General features: G+C 39.1%; 1 protein-coding gene across 2 annotated transcripts in view; it reads right to left on the reverse strand.

Annotated features, from left to right (window-relative positions):
- The window catches only part of zgc:77784 (Ig1_Robo domain-containing protein), an 81,924-nt gene that overhangs the window by 45,190 nt on the left and 10,243 nt on the right, over positions 1 to 26,491 (reverse strand). For both annotated transcript variants that reach the window (XM_017490164.3, XM_017490165.3), the window contains exons 3-6: positions 5,716 to 5,873; positions 5,201 to 5,321; positions 4,973 to 5,111; positions 2,708 to 2,835 (exon numbers count right to left, since the gene is read on the reverse strand). In XM_017490164.3, coding sequence (XP_017345653.1) covers positions 2,708 to 2,835; positions 4,973 to 5,111; positions 5,201 to 5,321; positions 5,716 to 5,873 — 546 coding nt within the window. The remainder of the gene's footprint in view (positions 1 to 2,707; positions 2,836 to 4,972; positions 5,112 to 5,200; positions 5,322 to 5,715; positions 5,874 to 26,491) is intronic.

Here is a 26,491-nt window from a genome sequence, read left to right on the forward strand (position 1 = left end):
CTGACCTTAATTTGTCAGTAGCTAATGTTAAAGTTCATAGTTTGCAGTTACATTTATATAGCATTTTTCTAGACACTCAAAGTGCTTTACATAGTGTGTGTGCGTGTGTGTTGGGGGGGGTCTCCTCAACCACCACTAATGTGTAGAATCCACCTGGATGATGCGACAGCAGCCATAGTGCGCCAGAACACCCACCACACACCAGCAATTAGAGGAGAGGAGAGAGTGATGTAGCCAATTCAGAGATGGGGATTATTAGGGGGCCATGATAGAGAAGGGTCAATTTCGCCAGGACACCGCTCCTGGGATTTTTAATGACTACAGAGAGCCAGGACCTCGGTTTAACGTCTCATCCCAAAGACGGTGCTGTTCTTACAGTATTGTGTCCCTGTCACTATACTGGGGCATTAGGCCCCACACAGACCACAGGGTGAGCGCCCCCTGCTGGCCTCACTAAGACCACTTCCAGCAGCAACCTTAGGTTTCCCCAGGAGGTCTCCCATACAGGTACTGATCAGGCTCAACCCTGCTTAGCTTCAATGGGAAACCAGGTAAGAACTGCAGGGAGACTCTGGCTCTGGCAAAAGTAGCTAAATAAATACATTTTGCTCTAATGATCACATTTATATACAGCAGTTGCTCTGAGTGAGGGAAAACATTTTATACTTCTGATATGAAAGCATTCCTCTATAAAGCAGCATGAAACTGTATTACATCTAAATTATTATTATTACCATAAAGCCAGGCTATGATTTACATTCCTATGAAATTATAGCACAGTAGCTCCTCTCCCCTGCTCTCCCATCCAATTTATCCACTACTTACACAAACGTTGGAACTTGTTTTGGCAAGAAAGCTGTACTAAACGTGAGAGCTGTCAGCAGCAAAATGATGACAAAGTAATAGCTGCTTTTTCATGTGTTTGGTCTCCTGATAAAAACAAAGTATAACTTAAATAAATAATGCTTTTCACAAGTTCTCAGAGCTGATCTGTAATCTCACCAATATGCAAGCCGTGAAGAATCCACCTCACAGCCATCCTATGGATTTATAAGCCACAGAGCTGAGTGCTGTGTGGGCCTTTGTTTTGATAACCAGTCTCCTATCCTGCTGCTCAAGAAATTTCACAGCAGGCATATAAATACAGCAGGCATGTTGCAGAGGGTGTGAGAAAAAGAAATGGAGAGCGACTCTAGACTGAACTATCGTACTCCCACGCAAATAAGCACTTGCATTGCGAAGGCAACCAGGAAAGCTGAATTCCAAGAGAACAATTGTCTAGTGTGACAAGCGAACGATTACCACAGCAATCCAGAGACAGAACGAGAATAAAATAAGGGGCCGATTACCACAAAAGTCTAGAGAGAAAAATGAGAGAGGGGGAAAAAAACAGGGGACCAATTAAGTCAGCCATCCAGAAAGTGTACATCAGATTTAGAGACTGAGATAATGAGGCATACAGAAGAAATCTTCCTCTGAAGGATGAAATATTTAGAGTTTGAACTTAATATCACCTCCACGCCTCATTTCCCATTCTGTGTTCCATGTCCGATAAATTTTGGATGATCGAGACAGTGGGGTTCTTCAGTAGTCACATGACTGAGTCACTACGAAGTCATGGGAGGGTTTTGTCTGGCTGTAAACAGAGCGTCTCACTTGATGAATGGAAAAACAACAGATGTGTGGGTGGCCAAGCCATAATCTGGAGGACATGAAGTCATTCCAGGGCTTACTGAGCAGAGGACACTTTAAAGATGATGACCAAGATGAGGCGTCCATTATGAGGAAGAAAAAAAAAAAAAGGCTCTACTCTTCCAAAAGCATCTGTGTTTCACTCTCTGTCTGGCTGCTGATGGATGTTAATTGAAACGTCCATCTCTATTGCACTGAAATACAGTAAGAACAATGGGACGGCTTGATCTCATTAAGCCTCGTAATTTCTAAAAGCCTTAAATTGTCTTCCAGTCTCTCTTGTGCTCTCTCTCACACACAAATGCACGTTGGTTTTGCAATATTTGTGAGATATTTCAAATGCCTTGCGTTTGACTGTACTTAAATAACCCTAAACCTGCAACTAACCTGAGCTAAAAGTGTTTTAAAATAAAACCAAAACAGCATTTATTTGTCACAAAGTTTTGTTTTACAAGCTGTGATTACCTTCAATTGACATGATTCCTAATGCAGATAATTAATGCTATTCCTACACTTAAATCTAACCATCAGTGCAAACATTTTGACTCTTTTAAATGCCCGCAAAAAGTCAAAACTTTCAGATATTCATATCCTCATAAGGATATTTTGTCCCCATCAAGATATAAATACTTGCCCACAAACACACACACACACACAAATTCTATTAATACTCTGTTCTCTATCACTTGGCCCGCACTGCTTCCCTAATGGCTGTCAGATGTAGTAATGCATATGATTTACCACAAGCCGGCATGTAGTGTCTGTGACAGAGAACAAGAGGCTTATAAACACACTCCTTCCATCTGAATTCCCCCAGATAACACTGATGGCATCTGACAGGCCCAAAGAGCTGTAATCAGATCAGCTTAATGGAAATCAAGGAAGAGCATACATACGAACCCATTAACAGAGACATCTGCTTTATATTTTATGAGTGCTGCAGAGTGCCCACATGTGCATCGTCATGAATTTGGTGTGTGTCTTAAAAGATGTGTCTTTGTGCCTTGTTATGTACCGTGGACCTGCAGCGTCGCCGAGGCCTCTGTTCTCCCCACGCTGTTTTCCGTCACACACGTATAAGTCCCCTCGTCCTCCTCTCGCACCTTCACCAGACGGAGAGTGTTGTCACCGCGGATCTCAAATCTACACCCACCCGAAGAAAAGAACAAATCACAGCTTTTGTGGTGTGAGGAATTTCACATACACTCCACTCATCAGTCCTCACCTCTAAAACCATTGTGTTATGCTGCAACTGTTCAATTTTGGCCTGCATTTCTTTCCATTCACAGCCTTATGGAGTGACTTTAACCACTTTTTGTTTACTATGAATGAGCTCTTTCAACAAGATTACAGAACACTCTAATACATAAGATAGTTTATAAATATAATTTCAGGATGAATTAATTACAGGCAATTATACAGGTACGCTCATAACGGTTCTCCATCAAAGAATAAATAATTACTTTTAGAATAATTAAAGTGACAAGCCAGTTATTTGGCAGTGGCCAACATCTCAAGTGTTTTGATTATTGAAATTTGCTTCCCCATGACAACTAATGCTCACTATCTTTATTAAATTATTATTTATCTTCATTTCATGTGTAACATTCAGATTTACAGTGAAAAAGTATTTGCCCCATCCTGATTTCTTCCGTTTTTGTGTACATCTCATAAATAGTTTTATATCTTCAAACAAAATACAACATAAAACAAAGGCAACTTGAGTAAACACACAACACAGATTTTATTTTTTACATTTTTTCATTGAAGCAAAAAAGCTACCCAACACCTATCACCAATATGAAAAATGAATTGCCCCCTTAAACTTAAAATCTCGTTGTGCCACATTTAGCAGGAATAACTGCAACCAAACGCTTCCGATAACTGGAGATCAGTCTTTCACTTCTAGGACTAGGATTTACTCCTATGCTTTGTATCAGTTTCTTGCTGCATAGACCGGACATTCTCCTTTAGGATTTTCTGGTAGAAAGCAGGATTCATGTTTCCCTCAATTATTGCAAATTGTCCAGACCCTGAAGCAGCAAAGCATCCCCACACAATCACACTACCACCACCATGCTTGACTGTAGGTATGATGTTCTTTTTGTGGAATTCAGTGTTTGGTTTACACCAGATATAACGGGACCACTGTCTTCCAAACAGTTCCACTTTCAACTCATCAACCACAGAACATTCTCCCAAAAGATTTGAAGATCATCAACTTGTGTTCTGACAAAATTCAGACAAGCCTTAATGTTCTTCTGTCTTGGGCAGTGACCTTTATTTATGTAAGAGAGGCCTGTAGTTCCTTTGATGATGTCTTTGGGTTTTTTGTGACTTCCTGGATGAGCCATTGCTGTGCCCTTGGGGGAATTTTGGTAGGTCAGCTACTTCTGGAAAGGTTCACTGCTGTTCTGAGTTTTTCCATTTGGAGATAATGGCTCTCATTGTGGTTCTTTGGAGTCCCAGAGCCTTTGAAATAGCTCTGTAACCCTTCCCAAAGTGATGTATTTCAATAACCTCCTTCCTCATCATTTCTGGAATTTCTTTCAACTTTGGCATAGTGTGTTACTGGGTAAGACCTTTTAAGCAACTTCATGCTGTTGAAAAAGTTCTATTTGAGTGTAGATTTGATTGAACAGCGTTTGCAGTAATCAGGCCTGGTTGTGTCTAGTCCAGCTGAACCCCATTATGAATGCAGTTTCATAGATTTGGGGAATTTGTAACTATGGGGGCAAATACATTTTCACACAGGCCCAGTTGGATAACTTTTTTTGCTTCAGTAAACAACATTATCATTTAAAAAATGTATTTTGTGTTTACTCAGGTTGCCTTTGTTCTATGTTAGATTTTGTTTTAATTTCTGAAACCATTTAGTATGAGCTATACACAAAAACAGAAGAAAATACTTTTTCACAGAACTGTACTATTAGCATGCGTCACCTTCTTTAATCAAATAAAATAAATATTTATTTTTAAATAAAATAATTAACTGAAAGCCATGTATTAAGTATAATGTTCCCACAACATATTAAGATGTGGTCTCAAGATACACAATTTGTGGCCAAGACTTTGGTATCTCGTGGCCACGATATAATAATCTTACCACGAGACACTTTTTGTTCTGTGCCTTTGAAATATATATTTGTGGCCACGCCTTATTAAAAAAAAAAAAACCCCACTATGTCACCTTAGAGGAATCACATGAGTAATGAGTCCAATCCTTCTCTTGAATACAAGTTTTTAGGGTGTTCTAAGAGACTTATGACTTGTTTCTGACCTGGCTCGAGGCAGCTCTCCCCCTTCACGCCTCCAACGGATGGTGGGAGCTGGATCTCCATGGACCTCGCACAGGAAGTCCACTGTTTCATCTGCCAGCACTATTTGATTCACTGGCCTACGGATGAACACCGGTCTCTCTGCTCACACACACACACACACACAGACATCCAATCATATGTTGACCCTCACTTTCACGTAACAGAAATACAAGGAGCGAAGGCCTCACCGAAAACCACCAGCTCAGCCGGATCGCTGTCCCTCTCTCCCACCATGTTGGAGCCTACGCACACGTACATGCCTGCATCACTCTTCCGGGTGTGTGAGATCATCAGCTTGCCACCGCGCATCTGCGACACCGCAAAGCAATCACACTTCTGCTGCTTGCTGACAGTTACATTTTCACTACCCTCTTAGAATCGACAAAGAGCTCAGGAACATCAATCAGTCCTCTTTCTTCTCAAAGCAATTTGCTTCCTGATTTGGATGCATATCTACATCAGTAATGACAATAACACCTGCCCAAAGCAATCTCGTTTTAAGAAGGCACAAGTGGTTGCTAAAGCTGCTGATGCACATACTGTGAGATAATCCTGACTGCACTGGGAGCCAGCCGATGAGGTCATATCAGATCAGAGGTCAAGCTCTAATAAGCACTTTGCAATCAGCGCTCTCTTCCTCCAGCATTATTTCTTCCTCCCCTAATTCCCTCAGGCTCTAATCAATAGATTGCTGGAGACTCACAGAGATTCTGGTGTCTTTGTCGCTCACTCGGACGTTGTTCCTCTTCCAGGAGATGCTGGGCTCTGGATGACCGCGTGGTGGGATGCACTCCAGCACAGCAGGTTCACCGGCAGCAACCACCACATCACTCGGGGCCTGGCGGAAATCATCTCTCAGGGCTATTAGAGAGAGAGAGAGAGAGAGAGAGAGAGAGAGAGAGAGAGAGAGAGAGAAAAAAGGAGAGAGAGAGACAGGTAGAACATTACACTCTCCTTAATGTCTATTAATAAAGATAGATCTACAGCATAAAACAGATAGATTAGGAAAAAAATGAGAATATGCACTACCTTTCTTGTGCTATGATAAACCAATGGCTGTTTTTTCTTTTTTTGGCTCCCTGTGTCCTCGGGCTACTCGGCCCTTCTGCCCACAGAGCTTAGCAATAACGTGCTCTTTTCATGATTGTACACATGCTTTTCGAACAAACAATTTTCCAGACAAAGCGAGAGACACGGCACTGTTTCAGTTCCTGAAAAGGAACAAAGTGAAGCAAAAGAAAGCCCCTTCTAAAGAAATGCTGAAATAAATGCTGACTGAAGTATCACCTGTACTGTTAACAGCATCTAAGAGCATTACAGATAAGATAAGACACGGAAATGCCATGGAAACTATGAATCCCGCATGAATGAGTGACAGATTAAAAGCATGTCCTGTGCCCTGTGGCTGGAGTCTAAGGGTGCTCATATCAAAGAATAGAAACTCTCTGGAGCTGAAATGCTTCACACTCACACACACACACACGCACACGCACACGCAACTGCATGTCATTAGTCTTCTCCTGATAGAGCTGTCGCAGCACCTTCTTGTGTTCCTGTTCACTCCTGCTCTGGCTCTTCCCGGCTCATGTCCCCCATTATCAGTTTCACCTGTACGTACTATTTGTTCGTCTCCAACATATGAATCATCTCTAGTTAGTGTTCATAATGGTATGTCAGACATTTTAAAAGACATCCACAATGCTAAAACACTTACAGTCGATTACACCAAAGGTGGTAAAAGTACCGAAATTTAGTGTGTAAAAGTGCAATTACTCATCGGAAGAAATCTCTATAGAAACTGAAGTTCAGAATCAGATTCTTCAATCAAATTCAAGTAATTACATATATATATACACACATATATATATATATATATATATATATATATATATATATATATATATATATATATATATATATATATATATATATATATACACACATATATATATATATATACACACACATATATATATATATATACACACATATATATATATATATATATATATATATATATATATATATATATATATATATATATATATATATATATAGTCTTAAATTTGCTGAAAGTACATGGATTCATAAAATTCACAGGTGTTTAGATCAACTAGATCATTGAAGATGTCTGATGTTAAAATTACATTATGACTTTACAAAGGACTGATTATAAAGAAATGTAGTGATTTAATGTTTGCGATATTACTTTTGAAATGTAGTAAATAAAAGCACTTGCAAGCAGCAACACTAGCAGGATTGCGAAATTAAACTTGTACACTTGTAAAACCTTTACTTTGTTACTTTCCATGTTTGGGATGCACCGACAAAGATTAGGTTTTAACCCAACGTTTTATTTTTATGAATAAAAATATAAAACCTAAAATGTACATCATTTTTTAAATATATAAATCCAATTGCAAACAACTTTGAACCTTGCTGAAAAAATAAGGTTGCATTTAATCCTTAGACACGTGTGCGTCTCTTACTTGAGGAAGAGATGGCACCAGGCTGCACTATGGGAAGAAAGCAAGCCAGTGGAGGAAGTGTGATGTTCTGAGCAATGTTCTGCTGGGACAACTTTGGGTCCTGGCATTCATGTGGATGTTACTTTGACACGTACCACCTACCTAAACATTGTTGCAGGCCAAGTACACCCCTTCATCCCTAAAGGCGGTGGCCTTTTTCAGCAGGATAATGTGCCCCGCAACACTGCAAAAATTGTTCAGGAAATGTTTGAGGAACATGACAAAGAATTCAAGGTGTTGACTTGGCCTCCAAATTTCCCCAGATCTCAATCCAATTGTGGAATGTGCTGGACAAACGAGTCCGATCCATAGAGGCTCCACCTCGCAACTTACAGGACTTAATGGATCTGCTACTAACGTCTTGGTGCCAGATACCACAGCACACCTTCAGAGGTCTTGTGGATTTCATGGCTCGACGGGTCAGAGCTGTTTTGGTAGCACAAGGGGGACCTACACAATATTAGGCAGGTGGTTTTTATGTTATGGCTTACAAACAAGTAAGCCGAAGCGAATGAAGCTAGCGGTGCATTTAGTGACATCTAAACTGGACTGTTATCACTGTTATTCTAGTGTACAGTAATGGTTTTATGGATACACACACTGGTACGAACCTTGTTTCTCCAAATAAATCTAAAAGTCTGTCCGTGTGAAAACCGCTACCTCCACCTGAGATGAATTCAACAGTCCACGCTGAGTTGATTTGACCCGAGGAGCTGGTCTGGTGCGTCAGGGTGAGGGAGGGGTGCATTGATTCAACTATCACTGAAAATGACCCAGCCACTAACCCAGCAGTTGGGTTACATAAAACTACCCAAGACTGAGAAAATAACCTAACGAAATGACCCAAAAGGCTCAACCCAGCGTTTGGGTAGAAAAAACAACCCAGCATTTTATTTTCGAGTGCACTTATTTAAAGACCACATGAAACATATCTTTGAATTAATTTTCTTGTGACAGTTTTCTTGTGCCAGCATATCTGGGTGGGAATAATGCAAGGACAGACTTTGGTTTTATCCACAGTGAATGGTCTAGACACTAATCTGCAGTCAATCCTGCATGACCACCACCTTCAATACCATTAGATGACGTGACAGTCCTGCTAGTGTTGTTATTTGCTAATTGGCATTGATGTGACTGAAGCACAAACTGACTGCTTTTCTGTTTAAAGATAACTGGGTGCGAGTGAGGTGGAACATGGCATGATTCTTGTTGGGGTTTTTTTTATACCCTCACACAAGTGCACACTGATGGAAGAAATCAAAGGCTGTTTAGAGTTGGGAAAAAGGACTTGTATTTTAGTGGAAGAATAAGGAAAAAGAAGGATTTTTGTCTTGGTAGTGATTAATACACGTGAATCATGTATGGTCTAATCAGGGACATGAGCAGACAGGGTAAAAACGGTCAGCTTGGATTTCAGATAGACGTTCAGATAAGTTAATACAGCAAAGGGCTACAAAGAAACGTCTGCATATTTACTCATTTATTTGAAGCTAAGCAATCATAAAATATGACCACGATTAAAACAAAAATAATATTTTTGTCAAAAAGGGTACCAAAGCTCCACATATGGGTGATTCCTGCTTAAGACTGTATACACTTACTGAGCACTTTATTAGGAACACCTGTACACCTACCCGTTCATGCAATTATCTAATTAGCCAATCGAATAAAATCATGCAATGAACAAAATCATGCTGATACAGGCCAGCAGCTTTGGGTAATGATCACATCAACCAGTAGATTGGGTGAAAAAATGTGATTAGTGATTTTGACCATGGTATGATCTTTCGTGGCAGATGGGCTGGTTTGAGTATTTCTATAACTGCTGATCTCCTGGGATTTTCACACACAACAGTCTCCAGAGTTTACACAGAATGGTGCAATAATGAAAAAACATCTAGTGAGCGGCAGTTCTGCAGACTGAAACGTCTTGTTGATGAGTGAGGTCAATGGAGAATGGCTAGACTGGTTCAAGCTGACAGAAAGGCTCAAGTAACCACTCTGTACATTTGTGGTCAGCAGAAAAGCCTCTCAGAACATACAACACGTCGAACCTTGAGGCGGAAGGGCTACAACAGCAGAAGACCACATCGGGTTCCACTTCGGTCAGCCAAGAACAGAAAGATGAAGCTGCAGAGGGCACAGACTCACCAAAACTGGACAGTAGAAGACTGGAAAAATGTAGCCTGGTCTGATGAATCTCGATTTACGCACATGGTCGGGTCATAATTTGGCACCAACAGCAGGAATCCCTGAACCCAACCTACCTTGTGTCAGTAGTCCAGGCTGGTGGAGGTGGTGTAATGATGTGGGGAATCTCTTCTTGGCACATTTTAGGCCTGTTAATACCAGTCAATCATCACTTGAATACCACAGTCTATTTGAGTATTGTTGCTGACCATGTGCTTCATGGCCACAATTTACCCATCATCTAATGGCTACGTCCAGCATGATAATGCTCCATGTCAGCAAGCAAAATTCGTCTCGAACTGGTTTCATGAACATGACAATGAGTTCAATGTTCTTCCCAGTCACGAGATCCGAATCCAACACAACACCTCTGGGATGTGGTAGAACAGGAGATTCGCAGCATGAAAATGCACCTGACCACTGCACGAATTACTTGTGTAAAAGTAGTAATCAAGAAAATAAGAGTAAATAAAAGTAAATAAGTCATCTGTGGAAAAACCACTTGAGTAATTACTTTACAAATTACTTTTTTATATGTCTAGAATTAGACAACTAATCAGAAATTTGTTGTATTTTCTATATGATTGTTAACCAAGTAAGCTATGCTGAAGTGAACACCTTCATTATCAACATTACATAAAGAAAAGTAACATTAGCTGGATAACAGACAAATGTTGTTGGGGATTCTGTAGCTTGCTAGTTACATTAAATAGCTAGCTAGCTCATGTTCATTCGTACAAGTTTCTAGCTACATGGTTCGCTATCTATCAAAGATGTCCTGTTATCCCGCTGCTTATAGGCGGTAGCAGCACTTAGATTCATTTTAATACAGAGCTTTCATACTGTAAAATCAAAAAACTAGTATACTTAGCTAGCTAATGTCGTACCTGTACATGTTTCTAGGTTGGGTGTTTAGCTGTGAAATGCTGATATCTTCAAAGGTTTTGGCTTAAATCGTTTAAAAATGAAGATAGCTGATAAATTGGGTTGGGGGTGTTCATTTGTCTCCACTGTCTCAGACATTGCTGCTGCTGACTCAGCATTTGGCATGTGAAGTGCAGCCTTTCAGCATATAAAATTTTGACTGGGTCCTGAAATTGAATTGTTTAAAATTCTCACATACTGTCTTTAATTGGCTTACAGGCTTCTGGGGTTAAATGCATGATTATTTTTACTCTGTAACAGAGATAAAAAATAAATGTAGCAAATGTTTTTTTTTTTTAACAAGTAAAATACTATGATTTAATTATATTTTAGAAAAGTACAATTCCAATGAACCCTTTTATCAAATACTATAACAAAGGTACATGCATACCTAGTTTGCAACGTTCTGTCCCTGCTTTTCACTCAATTCAGAGAGGTCCTTGAATTTAAACAATTATGCAGTTGCCTGGAAATACTGTGTTTATTGAAAAAAAAAATCTCAATAAAAAGTCTTCATTCGATCTCCTCCGCCTCCTGAATGTCTAACCATCTCAATCAGAGATAAACAGCAATTTACATACACCAGAATGGAATCATCATCACATTAGCAACCATATTGCTTCTCCTGCCATGTATAGATTTGTATCAGCGTAATGGAGCATGGCGAAGCTTAATCTAATCATTTAGTGTTTGCAAATGAAAACTGAATGGAAACCGAATCGGGCGTCATTAATCCTCACTTCAGTTCTTAATTATGATACCAATTCAGCAAGCTCGACTATTCGATTGAGACTCTGCAATACCACTGTTTCTGTTTTTGGATTTCGATAATTCCCCACACAAATCTTCTATGAACATAATGATTTCTTCTTGTTCTTTCCAGATATAGATGTTCAGGGCACAGTAATACTTTGGAGGACACAGGGACAGCTCTGAATGTCAGTTTCCCTCTTTAAAGTATGAATATTCAAATCTGTCCAGCAGGGACAAATGGTAGGGGGACTGTCTCTTTGAGCAGTTCATTTGTCAGATCGCACGGCAGCATTTGAAGTGGTCATCTGTCAGGCCGTGGACTGTGAAACACATACACACACAGCACACCACCGGCACAACTCGCACGAATCTGCTGGCCCTTGTACGCCACGCACAATCTGTCACGTCCCTTCTCACGCTGCATCTCTTCTCCGGTTTGCTGAATAGTTTCAAAGTCACACAGATTTATTTATTTCCCATAGTTATACTGCAATCAGGAATTATTTAATATCAGATCTTCCCATAATCTAACGAAAGACTGTGAAAAGCAATGAAGCAGGAATAGAGGATGAGGATGAGCTTAGAGTGAAAAAGCGTCTTTTCTCTTCCATGGCCGCAAGGGCCAATAATGAAACCATTAAAGTGTAACATATATATTCAGTCTTGCCACTGATTCCTTTGTGGTTGGTGGTCACTGCTGATTGAGTGTCCACCGTGTTCTTCAGGCTGTTCTCTATGACCATGTTCACAGAAAGAAAAAGGAGTCCTCTAGGGTGTGTTTTTGTGTGTGAATGTGAGTGTGTGTGCCTATGTGTGTGAGACCTGGGCTGATGACCCAACAGACCCTGAGGCAAGGAAACTGAAGGAAAAGAAGGATGCAGTATTCTGATACAGTGTCTGTCCTACTCAGCAACCCCTTCTCTCTGAAATACCTTGAGGGGAGAAGAAGCTAACACTCAGAATGGTTAACTCTTTTGTTTCTGGTCCAAATGGATCATTTAAAATGTGTACTAATCCTGACAAAATACTATGTGATCAATCCAAAATGAACCTGGCTCTTTCACTAATGACAAGACATGAAAAATAATTGACCAGTTTTACAATTATACAGTGGTGCTTGAAAGTTTCTGAAGCCTTTAGAATTTTCTGTATATATGCACAAATATGACCTAAAACCTGTTGCCAATTAACCTCCAGCTGTTTCTTTTTAGTAACACTTACTTTTCCAGCCTTTTGTTACCACCGTCCCAACTTTTTGGAGACGTGTTGCGGCCATAAAATTCTAAATTACCTTTTTTTTCTTTTCTTAAAATGGTAAATTTAATCAGTTTAAACATTTGATATGTTTTCTATGTTCTATTGTGAATAACATATGGGTTTATGAGATTTGCAAAACATTGCATTCTCTTTTTATTTACATTTTACAGTGTCCCAACTTTTTTGGAATTGGGGTTGTACAAACGACACATTAACACCAGCACCTACAATCATAATGAATTTCTTTTCTTTCTTTCCTTCTTCTTCTTGTGCTGTCAACATCTTCTTGTCTTTTCTCTACTGTTAATTGCTGATTGCCTCACTGTAACACGAGCACTTAGTATTTGTCGCATGTAAAAGTTACCATCTTGTTTTCCGATATTAAAAAATGTCACAAATAAACAAAAATATTATATGTGGTCATTTATTTATTGAGGAAAATGATCCAATATTACATATCTCTGAGTGGAAAAAGTATGTGAACCTCTAGTCAGGTGATTTCAATCAATGGGATGACAATCAGGTGTGACTGAGCATCCTGTTTTATGTAAAGAACAGGGAGTTATCAGAATCTTATCTTCATGATATATGCTTATGGAAGTGTATCATGGCATGAACGAAGGAGATTTCTGAGGACCTCAGAAAAAGTTGTTGATGTTCATCAGGGTGTAAATGGTTACAAAACCATCTCTAATGGGTTTGGACCCCACCAATCCACAGTCAGATAGATTGTGTACAAATGGAGAAAATTCAAGACAATTGTTACCATCCCCAGGAGTGGTTTAAAAAAGAATAAAGTTAATGTTTTGGAATGGAGAAGTCAAAGTCCTGACCTTAATCCAATAGAAATGTTGTGGAAGGACCTGAAGCAAGAATTTCATCTGAAGAAACTCGCTAACATCCCAAAGTTGAAGCTGTTGTGTACTGAGGAACGGGCTAAAATTCCCCCAAGCCGATGTGCAGGACTGATCAACAGTTACCGAAATGGTTTAGTTGCAGTTATTCCTGCACAAGGTGGTCACACACCAGATATTTTTGCTACTCACAGATATGTAATAATGGATCACTTTCCTTAATAAATAAATGACCAAGTATAATATTTGTGTCTCATTTGCTTACTATGGTTCCCTTTTTATCTACTTTACACACTTGTGTGAAAATCTGATGTTTTTGGTCATATTTTTGCAGAAATGTAGAAAATTAGAAAATAGTTCACAAACTTTTAAGCACCACAATATTATATTATACAGAGATAACATCATTTTGACATCAGGAGTGGACAAATCAGTAGACGACATGCTCGGGACAAGTATAACTCGTCTCCAGGCTTTTAGTTTTTTTTTATATGCAATTGCCTGATAGATAAGTTAGGGTTAAACTCTACTTCCTATGTTTTCATTTGGTGTTTATGTTTAAAAGACTAATAATGAGCATGCATGGATGACCGGTGATCTTTGCAGAATCAGGAGCTTCCAGGAATTTGGAAATGTACGAAGACTATCAAAACACAGTTTTAATGTAAAAGCCATCATATAGCACTCCTTCTAGAACAATCAGTCACACATTTTTAATTCCCACCCCAAAATTTTTTTTGTCATTATCTCTAGTGTGCATACAAAACATTTCAGGTTTGAGACTTCTCGTTTTTTAAAATTCCCCTCTTTCGGGTTGAATATCTCTGGTGGGGGACAAGATACAAACCTACAATTTGTACAGAAATAAGTCCTCTGTAGTAGTATTCTGCTGTAAAAATTTTGAGTTTGCAATCCCACTGATTACAGAGCTGGGGCTAGTAGAAATCTGTGGGAAAGCCTACTTTATTCATACATTTTGAGAAATGAACAGTTGTAACAAACATAACAGATAATAAAAATGAACAGTATTTTACAGTAATTGTTTTTATGATTGGCATACAACAGCTTTTGCTTTCAACGAGGTCTAAAATGTTACTACATTTGATATTTGCAACAGTGCAGCATGATCTATCACAGGGTTCTTCAAATCTGCTGGGTTTAGCTCCAACCTCCAACTCACTTGCCTGTAATTTTCTAGTAATCCTGAAGACCTTGGTTAGCTTGCTCAGGTGTGCTTGATTAGGGTTGTAGTATTAGTTTGTAGTATTAGTCTGTATTAATGCACTTAACTAGCTAACTATCTCTCATTACAAATAGGATTACAGGCAACCAAAACATGTGACTGGGCAACACACTGCAGCTTTAACATGCCAAGGGAGATAGCTAATGCATTTAAGATGTTCCCACCCCACCTTGTGCACGCCCGCGCACACACACACACACACACACACACACTATCCCCAAGCATGTTCAGTGGCTTTGCATGTATTTTTTAAATAAATATTGTTTATTTTATCAGTAGTGGCGAAGACAATATATTGAGCATTTAAAAATAGATTTTTTAATTTTATTGCTAGAATGAATATCAATGGGACATTCATTGCTAATTGCTGAACAGAACACAAAGATGGAGCTGAATCCTGGGACTAACTGAGTGTTTCACCAGCCATTACTAATACTTATTGTCTGACAGTCAAGTCATAACTGCACTAGCAAACCTGCACTGTATGCCACTGTATGCCTTCTAAAATGCATTCTAAACACATCATACCCATACACACTCTCACTGTCACTCTCGCTTCCCTACTCTCTGCCTAATCGACTTGCTGCATTAAATATAACTTGCACAAGACCCATGAACAAGCAAGGACAAGGACAGGCTGTTCTGAAACATGCTGCATCTTTCAGGAGACAAGAGCCATGAGTAATTCATGAGCTCGGCTTAAGGAAGAGAAAAAAGCAGGGTAAAAGTGTCACTGTTTACCTCCAGCTGGCCCATAAGGTCTGTAGCAATACCACACGCCTTGTTAAGGGGAAGAGCAAAACACACTCAACCCTCTCCCCGCTCCTGTCTCATGGCACTAAGCCAGGCAGATAAGACTCTTGCCCCAAGTCGTCGCTCCCTTGTCCTCTTCTATACAGAAGCCAAAGTAGAAAAGTGGCAGGAAACGAATCCGTAGTGTTATTTTTAGCAATATAAGCAGAGAGCTCTGTCAATGAACTCTCTGAATCTGGTAAGGGTGCATGACTGGACAGCATATTTGCATTTCAGCAATTATGTATCTCACGGACATGAGCTCCAATCAAACTGAGCTATATCAGTAACTCAACAGCCAAGAGCCCACAAACATTTTTTGTGCATCATTTTACTCAATAATTTTACATTATTCAACAGTGTTACTATTCTCATTATTCAAGAATACATTTTTTAAAATTGATACAAATATAAATCAATTTTGAACCTGAATACCCTGCACCCACCAATTAAATTTTTTTCCAAATTGCTGTCTTGCTATATATTTCATTCCATTAAGAGCATGTACACTCACCATCCACTTTATTAGAAACATCTGTACACCAACACCTTCATGCATTCACACTCATATGTAATCAGCCAATCATGTGGCAGCAGCGCAATGAAAAAAATCATGCAAATACAGGTCAAGACCTTCAGCTAATGTTCATATCAAACATTAGAATGAAGACAAATGTCTGTGTATTTGACCACTGCATGGATATTGGTACCAGATGGGCTGTTTTGGGTATTTCAGAAAATGTATACATAGAATGGTGCAACAAAACAAACAGTGAATGAGTGAATGTTCTGTGGGTGGAAACGCCAGAGACGTCAGACGAAGATGGATAGATTGTTTTGAGCTACCAGGAAGTATATACTGTAGTAACTCATATAATCTCTCTTTACAACCGTGGTGAGCAGAAAAACAACTCAGAATGCACAACACATCAAACCTTGAGGTAGATGGGCTACAACAGCAGGAGCTCACATCAGGTTCCACTCCTGTCAACCAAGAACAAGATTCTGAGGCAATCATGGGCACATACTCACCCAAACTATCGCATTTATATTTTAACTTTTTTAGTACACCTGGGTTACTAGGAACAGGAAATTGTTCAATCACGACTTCCTGTTTCACAGGGGTATATGAGGTAACACATAGGGCAAATTCCCTTAGTCATTCATAACAATGGGTTAGACCAAGGAATATAGCTGTGATGTGCGGCAAAAGGTTGTTGAGCTTCACACAATGGGAAATGGCTATAAGAAAATAGCACAAGCACTAAAAATGACCATCAGGGCAATAATTAAGAAGTTTCAGTCAAGTGGAAATTTTATGACTCATCCTGGAATTGGACATGCATCTATAGTGTCTCAATGCACTGTAAGGAGGATGGTTCGAGTGACCAAAAAATCTCCAAGGATCACTGCTGGAGAATTGCAGAAGCTAGTTGCATCTTGTGGTCAGAAAGTCTCCAAAACTCCAATCTGAAGTCACCTACATCACCACAAGTTGTTTGGAAATGTTTCAAGAAAAAAAAAAACTCAAGAGTCTTCAGTTTGCCAGACACTAATGGAACTTCAAATGGGATCAGGTTCTATGGTCAGATGAAACCAAAATACAGGTGGTTTTGTAAAAGTACCTCATGCCCACAGTTAAATATGGTGGTGGCTCTTTAATGTTTTGGGACTGTTTTTCTGCCTGAAAATATCAACAGATATTAAATGAAAACCTGGCTGCTTCTGCCAGAAAGCTTAAAATGGGCCGTGGTTGGATCTTCCTGCAGGACGATGATCCAAAACATGCATCAAAATCAACACAAAAATGGTTTACTGACCACAAAATCAAGGTCCTGCCATGGCCATCCCAGTCCCCTGACCTGAAACCCATAGAAAACCTGTGGGGTGAACTGAAGAGGAGAGTCCACCAGCATGGACCTCGAAAAGTGAAGGATCTGGAGAGATTCTGTATGGAGGAACGGTCTCAGATCCCTTGCCATGTATTCTCCAACCTCATCAGGCATTATAGGAGAAGACTCAGAGCTGTTATCTTGGCAAAGGGAGGTAGCACAAAGTATTGACTAAAAGGGTGCACACCTATTGTTAACAAAGATATTATTTTTTGAGAAACCTGTGTTTTGTTTGCAATTGTTTGATATCCATGAGAGTAGAGTATTTCTTTGATTTTTTTTAAACAAAAGATCAAAAGATTAAACAATACAGACCATTTTTCATAGCCTTCTTTGCTCATATTTACCAAGGGTGCCAATATTAGTGGATGGCACTGTATATGCATTCAAAACATTTGGCAGTCTCTTTCTACCATCAATACAGATCAACAATTTTGATGACATCATTCTGCACTTCAGCTTCTCATCAGATTTTCTGTCCAATCAAATACTCGTTAGAATCTTTAGTATCCCACCCCCAACATTATAAACATCCATGCTACTAACTGTCAAATACAGCTTAGACTGGGCTGTGAGGTAAGCTAAATGCTATTGGCTATTTAAAAAGGAGGAGGAGCCCCTCGATATGTCAACACACTGAATAATGCTGCATGTTTCAAGGCACCTCACTGGGTCTTTAACATTTAAAAAATTGCAAATATGACCCTGTTTATTGTGTCTTTGTTAAATGTAAGGAAATTGATATACAAGTTCACAGTGTATGTGGTTGAGCTACCAGACCTACATGACAAAAGCCAAAAAACAAACCCAAAATCATGCAGTATTAAAAGACACATTTTGCTTGACTCATACTTTGTATTATTACACATTATTTCCTAAAGACAAAATATCTACATGAATGAATAATCAAAAGAAGCCTAAAGTCCTACTTGGAAGTGACGTCTGCCACTAATAGCATGTTTGCACGCCTGCTCTGAGATAAACCTCTCAGACGCCAATTTTATTAACTTGGGCCAGTGTGAACCCAAATGTTTACTTTGCACTTGATCACATGTTTTATACCTCTCAGAGTCCACAATGGCATACCTTTTGTCTTATCCAAAGAGAAGAATGATATACTCACATGAACTGACTGTATTCATTCAGGTGTCTTAGGATATGCGCAGATTAAATGCTGTTTGCATTAGTGAAAACCAGCAGTCTTGACTGGTAGCCAAGTAGAAACACAATCTGAATTGCTGTTCTATGAATGAAAAGAATAAAAGGCCACTTCTGTTGCAGAGCCTCACTCAGGTTGATCTCATTTTAAAAGGCCAGAGCTGCTTTCTTCTCTGCCTCCTGTAGGGCTCATGAAGCAACGCTAAATGGCAAGCCTGTTGGGCAGTGCATTATTAATGTGCCACTGCCAAATTCTGGTGAGCGCCTCCTTTGCCATTTGGTCCTTTTATTTACATTTTAAAAGGGGCACAAAACAAACGTCTCAACTATGAAAATGCCAACTCGTACCCACTCAGACTCCAGTTTCCAAAATGCATTATTTTCAACCTTTATAATTTAGTGTGCTTTAGCTTTTGTGTTGTTTTTAAATAAAATGCTGAGTGGCATCTAAACATTTACACAAGCTGCGCTGTGGATATTAGATAGACTTGGATGCATCATAGGTACCTGCTTGACATATAGAATTCGGTAAGAGTAGGCGAGCAGAGTGAATGAGATTGGTTCAGCGCTCTGTTGTGTACTTCAGCAGACAAAGAACCGCATACATAAATCCATTCCAGAGGTCAGTTAATATAACGTAACTGTTTTGTCCACCCACAAGTCTTAGCTAATGGAGGCCTGGCCTGCAGGAAGAGGGGACTGGATTCATCTCCACATTGTCAGTGTTTACAAACACTCACTCAGACCCCAGCCAGTAAGTGGCTCTTTGAAAACAGATGAAAAAGAAGATACATGTGCCCAAAAACTAAATAATAGAAAATGAATGTTGAAAACATAGATCTATAGGAAGACTCGATTATCTTATTGAGATGATCATTTATTCACTTTAATCCAAGTGAGCCAACACAATCCTAGCATAGCATCCTGAGCAGTGCAGGTTTAAGGTGCTTGCCCAAGGCAGTGTGTCTGGCCCTCTGACAGGTGTGGGATTTAAATTCACCACCATCCGGTCACTAGTGCAGAACTGTAACTGCTGATCCACTATAGGTCTAATGACCAGTTTCAGAAGGCTTTAACAAGCCAGGTGAGGTAAGAGGTGAATGAAAACAAGAACACATTTTTAATAAGGACACTTTATAGGACATCTAATCTGCTACATGATTGATCAAACTGCCTGAATGATTTCTAAACGCATGAACAGAACACAACAAATTCAGTCATTTTATATACAGCCCTTTGCGAAGGTGCAGGATGAGCCGTATTAACGCTGCCTTCAAAGCGTCATTACTCCATAATCCCACACTGAGTGAAAGAGGAACAGCTGGCTCTGATGCCTTTTAACCAGGTTTGATTACTTTTTTGTTTGTCCTACTTTATCTTAATCCTAGCTCAGGAAGCACTGCCATTTTTCTCCCCCAGACAGTGATTTAAAACACGATACAGATTTCTCCTACACACAATAGACAGCAGAAAAGCATTGCTATTTTGGGAAAACCTGATGGGCTTCATATGTTCCCCTTCAAATGCAAAATCAGGTTCTGTCAGATTTTTTTGCGAGCTCAGCAAGTTGCCTTCAGCTTTCGTCAGTATTCCTACATGAGTATCATGTGTCCTTTCATAGAAAAAGGCAGAGGTCTTGCATGGCTAAAGTACAACGTTCCAGGCAACCTAAAAATAATCCCTTTCTGTAAATACATACTATAATGTGTATAATATAATACATAGAGGTATTATAAAAAATACTGAAAATACTAGAAATACTGAAGCAACGTGTCAAGACATCAGAACGTAAGTTAAAACCAGATCTTCCAGCAGGACGCATGCCTCTGAAGTTGTAACAAAATGGCTTAAAGACAACAAAAATGACAGTATTAGAGAGGCCATCCCAAAGCCCTGACCTGAATCTCATAAAAAATTTGTGAACTGGACTAAAATATAAGCATGTATGAGCCCACAACCCTGACTAAGTCACACCAGTTCTGTCAGGAAGACCATAAAGTATTGTGAGAAGCTTGTCCTGAGCATTTGATTAAAGTTCCAGCAATTAAAAAGCAATGTCACCAATTAATAAAAAAAAGTGTACCCAGGGAAAATCTGATATAGTAAATAAAAGCTTAAATAAATATGTCTTATAGCTATTTTTTTTAAATAATCCCTTAAGGAAATGAAGTACATAACCTAACTGGCTTAACACATGAAATGTATGGTGAAAAATTGTGCTTGAATGTGTTTAGTCTAGTTATATGTTAACTTTTGGCCTCAACTTTATAATAGCTTTCATAATGGTGGGATGTGATTTCAATCACAAAATAAAAAAAATAAAAACTCTATAGCTGCCATGGCTTTGCTTCACAGACCCCTGGGGTTCCTACAGTTGTAATAAAATTTGGTCAACCTAATTGCTTTGGATCCTATAGCTTTTTGTATTATATTAAGATCTTATGCTATTATGTAAAACACCAAAAGCTCAAATATGATTTGCTTACATAAAGGTCAGCTGTAGCCCTGATGATCCGTCTGGCTTTGAGCTCCACTTTGTAAAAACCCACACCATAATGAGCTTATGAGTGATAACTTCGCAAGTGGTTCTGAACATTTCACACTCCTGAGAATAACAAATGATCACAACATAAAAAACGATAGGCATGACAGGGACTGACAGCAATGCATTATTCTCCTAATCCCTGAAAGGATTAAAAACTGATTTATCACTCCAAATGTTGCTCACTTATCAACACACAATGCTTAATGCTTCCATGTATACGGCTGCATATTTTCCCACCTGCCGTGTAATCTACGCTGCAGGATCCGCAGCTCTAGCATATGTAAACAAATTTCAAAAGAGGTGCATAGGAAGAAGCGAGGTCGAACTGCCAGCCCACATCCTCGCCTTCCTCCACCTGTTGTCCTCTGCTCATAGATCACCCAGCCAGAACGTAGGCAGCAGGCCAGCACTAATTACCATATGAATCACAGCTAACGGGGAGCAGACTGGCAACAGTGTACGATCCCACTGTTATGACCTCACTCTCATGATTTCATCACCCACAAGGACAAGCACTTGATCCCTAAGTGCAATACAGGTCTTACGAATACAGCAAAGAGCCCATTATGGAGCAGATCTGTATACTGAATGTGGCACAGTGGTGAAATATGACCTAACCAACTTTTAAGTTTTGTCTCTGTATATTGAACATAAATAATTTACCAACTGCAGTATGTATATAACGATTTCTTTTTTCCACCATGTCTCATGGATAAATGATTTCATTGCAGCGGTTAAGTTTTTTTTACATTTGAGTAAACATACTCTTTCAAGGTGAAATGATTCCTTCACTGACTGCAGTTCTGACCTCAGCTACAGTGATCCTCTTAATCCATTTCGCTAATGTAATCACTGTCGGCGCTTACATCATCGTTTAGAAACAAAACTGGACTTGGGAAAGTATTGGAAAACGTAGATACATATTAATAAAAGGAACACATAACTTAGACCTGGTGGTACATAAAGGGCATGTAGGAGATTTATAACACCTTCCTTCATATTGCAGCTTGTGACACCATTAACAGCATTTGGAAGATGATCTCATCCAGAGCCAGTTGTCTACTTGGAAAATATATTCTGATCCTAGTGCAAATTCAAGGTTTAAGATACTTACAAGCTAAAGCACTGCCACAGGCAAGAGTCATTGCTGATAAATATAAAATACTTAAGCAAGTAAATAGTACATATGGGTTTCTAAGCATAAATACATAATTATCTTTGATGCAATCTCATGATGAGGTCATTCAGCTACAAGCTGTTATTGACTAAAGCTGAGAATTAGATCCAGCCAAGGAAATGGACTGATACTAAACTGCTGTTTAGTGTTGTTAATGAAGCCACTCTAATCTGTTATGCGTCTTTGCAAATCAATGTGTTTAGTGTGACTCGGATGTTCATATGGTATAGTATCAGGATTTCAGCAGTGTGGCACAGCGAGGGACAAACATTTCTATATCAAATAAGAAAAGAGGGAAACCTCGACTGTGTGTGACATGCCAGTATTAGAAAATTTAAGTCTACTGGGATCATCTACAGCCCTAGAGCACATAAGCACATAAGACCTGAATCAATTCGATTTATTACATGCAACATCAACTACTAACATATCACATCTACATTGACCTGCCTCAAGTGAATTATCCATGCATGTCCAAGCCCTGTATGGTTGACCCATTGGAGGTGGAGTCATCACTCATCACATTCTGCCAATGGGTCTCATTAATCAAGATGGATATGGACGGATGTATGCGTAAATCGTTTGTATGAGCATTTACACAAGAAATTTGGTATTCATGAAAATCCCATCAATTTGGAAAAATGTTATCTTACTCCTTCTCCTGAGTGTCTATAAATTTATGCATTAGAAGACCAACTAATGGAACCCTCGACTAGATCGTCTTAAAATCTTATAATTTGAATGGCTTACTGCACTTTTATATATGGAATATACTGTCAAGTTTAAATAGCTCATTTTTATTATGCTTACCGCATTTAGCAAATGCCCTTATCCTGCTTGACTCACAGTAGAGAAGTGCTTTGGAGTCTCTATCAAAAACACGTCCTTGTGCTAGTTCACTAGGGAAGAATGGAAAAGAATACCATCGATACAATCCTTTAAAACCTCTTTATATATTGCCATTAATTAAAGAATATAAAGAATAAAATAAGCAAGCCAACACAAACCCATAAATAAAACTAAGAGAAATAAAACTAATTATTCAATTATAACAAAAGAAATGTTGCCGTATAACGGAGGATGAGACGGTCTTTCTGTGCATAGCTGTAAACAAATGCCTCAGCTGATGGAGGATTAAGCGTGCTCTTATTATTATTATTAGTATTATATATTAAGAAATTTACAGACTTTACCCTGATCAAACGTTTCGTGCTCAGAGCTGTCTGGGCACTTAAACTTTTATGGAGTTTTGTGAACGTCTCTACGTGCAAATCAGCTGTGCAGTGCATGCGCTTGGTAATTTACGAGTGATTGGCATTCATCTATATAAACACATAAGTACAAAGAAAATCAGCATTTCCAAAACTTTTTTTTTTTTAATATCCCATCACCCTGGCTTCAAACACACAATACCCAGAACTCCTGGTCTGAAAAAGAAATTCTAGCCTGGTCACCCAATATGACCATTTGTACTTCACTCACCCCACAATTACTATAGCCTCCACTATTAGTCCTGATATAGCGCAATCACCCAAAAAAAATTATAGTCTTCAGTAAATGTGAAGAATGTGCTCTACCCTCATCACCATAATAATTTAGACATGTACAGTGGATATAAAAATTCTACACACCCCTGTTAAAATGGCAGGTTTTGAAAATTAAAAAAATAAAATAAAATGAAACCAGGATAAATCATGTCAGAGCTTTTCCACCCTCAGTGTGAATTACAATGTCTAAAAATTAAGAGGTTAAAAATTTTAGGGAAAAATAAAAAAGTTACAACATGGTTGCATGAGTGTGTACACCCTTTTATATCTGGGGATGTTACTGTGTTCAGAATGAAGCAATCACTTTCACTCTCATGTTCAATAGTAATTAAATGAGACACCACAGTGACATTATCAAGAACAGGACGTCCCTCCAAAACTGATGAAAGCCAAGAAAAAAAACATATCAGCGAGGCTGCCGAGAGACCTACAGCAACATTAAAGGAGCTGCGGGAATATCTGACAAGTACTGATTGCTCTCTGCATGTGACAACAATCTCTTGCATTCTTCACAATTCTGGGCTATGGGGTAGACAGAAGCCCTTTCTCACAAACAACATCCAAGCCCAACTAAATCTCCCGAAACCATGTGGCAAAATGTGTTAGGGTCTGATGAGACCAATTGCCAAAGGTATAATAATTCCATAATCCAAAGGGTATGTTTGAGGCACACAAAAAAGGCAGATCACCAAAAGAATACCATACCCACTGTGAAGCATGGTGGTGGCAGCATTTTGCTTTAGGGCTGCTTTTCTTCAGACAGAACTGGGGCTTTTATCAAGGTGGGTGGAAATCATGAATAGCTACAAATACCAGTCGATTTTAGTACAAAACCTTCAGGTATCTGCAAGTAAGCTGAAGACCAAATGGAATTTCAGCTTTGAGCACAATGATGATACAAAACATACATTCAAATCAACAAAGCAATGGCTTAGCAAAAAGAAGACCAAGGTTTTTCACCTAGCCTGAGCTCAGGCATGAATCCAATTAAAAATCTGTGGGGTGATCGGAAGCGGGCTGTGCACAGTAGATGCCCTTACAATGTGATGGTTCTAGAATGTTTTTACAAGAAAGAGTGGGAAAATATTGCCAAGTCAAGATGTGCCACGCTGATAGACGCTTACCCAAACAGACAGAGTGGTAATAAAATCAAATCAAAGGGTGCTTCAACTAAGTATTAGTTCGGGGTGTGCATACTTATGCAATTAGGTTATCCTAAGTCTTTTTCTCTGAAATGTGAGAGTTTGGTTTTCAATGGCATTGTACAGGTTGTAATTTTTACAGGAAATGTGGAAATGTTATGATATTTATTTTTGTTTCATTTTTTTTACATCACAAAACCCTGCTGTTTTAACAGGGGTGTGCAGACTTTTTAATATCCATTGTAGGGCCTGGGTTTACACTTTATCATCTGCAGAATCCCTTACGTAGGGTTATATTCGACTAGGGCTGAAACTGAAAATTATTTGATAATCATAAACACAGCGCTCTGAGGGAACTCCCAGAACTCTCTAGCTACACCCACTTCTCATTCTAACTCACCTGCACATTGATTACATTCACTTGCAACTCATTCTGGTTTACTCAGACTCTCCAAATATACTCAGTTTGTTCTTCAAATCACTAAGTTTTGTTTGTTTTTCAACTTCGATTTCTAAAAACCAATGAAATCAGAGTGGTATCATGAGGCACCAAATTCTCAGCGCTAAATACTGGTGGTAAACCATGATGTCCAATATTCAGAAATTCAGAAATGAGCCGAGGGCCCTAGAATCCTACCGGTTGATAAACTGCTTCTACTTCCTATTCCTCAGTATCCCTGGTCACACATAGCCACAGACTTTGTCACAGATTTATTAATATCCATGTAGTACTATATAGGATGTTTCCAAGTCCTTATGCCTGATTTACCTTTCTGCTTTGCTTACTGTCCTCAAAACTCTTGTTCAAGCATGTCTTCAGGTTCTCTGGCATCTCCAAAGACATAGTTTGAAATTAAGGGGCCTCAATTCACATTCCAACTCTGGAAGGCTTTAATGGATACATTGATGGTGTTCAGGTTGTCACACACGCCAAAGGCCAAATAGAATGTGCCAACTAAGAGACTGGACGAGTCTGAGAACATTTTGAGCATTGGTCTCATTTTCTGCACTAGGCAGATTATGTGCAGGACACACTGTCACTCTGCAACCCAACTCACCACCTTTCAGTGTATAATTAAATGATAACAACCCCTACTTTTCACCTGGCATACCACCCCAACAGATATCCCAAAGTCATTGACTAGTTCAAGAAAGGTGAGGAGGATGAGAAGCCACTAACAGGTGGTTGGAACAGACAATTAAGACAGCATTTATATTTATGGAATTTGGCAGATGCCCTTATTCAGAGCGACTTACAGAAGTGCTTTGAAGTTTCTATCAATAAATTAGCCAATCACTGCCACTCTGCAACACCAATATGAACCTGAGGACTGAGTATGGCTTTCTAGTAGGGACCTCCATTTGCATTGAGTGTGCCCGAAACTGATGCATCACTATAGTGGACCATTGGATCATCCACCAATCAATGAGGTGATATATGAACTTTGATTACCATGCTGGTATCATTTGTCACTCA

Source organism: Ictalurus punctatus, chromosome 17 (assembly GCF_001660625.3).
Source record: "Ictalurus punctatus breed USDA103 chromosome 17, Coco_2.0, whole genome shotgun sequence".
Taxonomy (NCBI): Eukaryota; Metazoa; Chordata; class Actinopteri; order Siluriformes; family Ictaluridae; genus Ictalurus; species Ictalurus punctatus.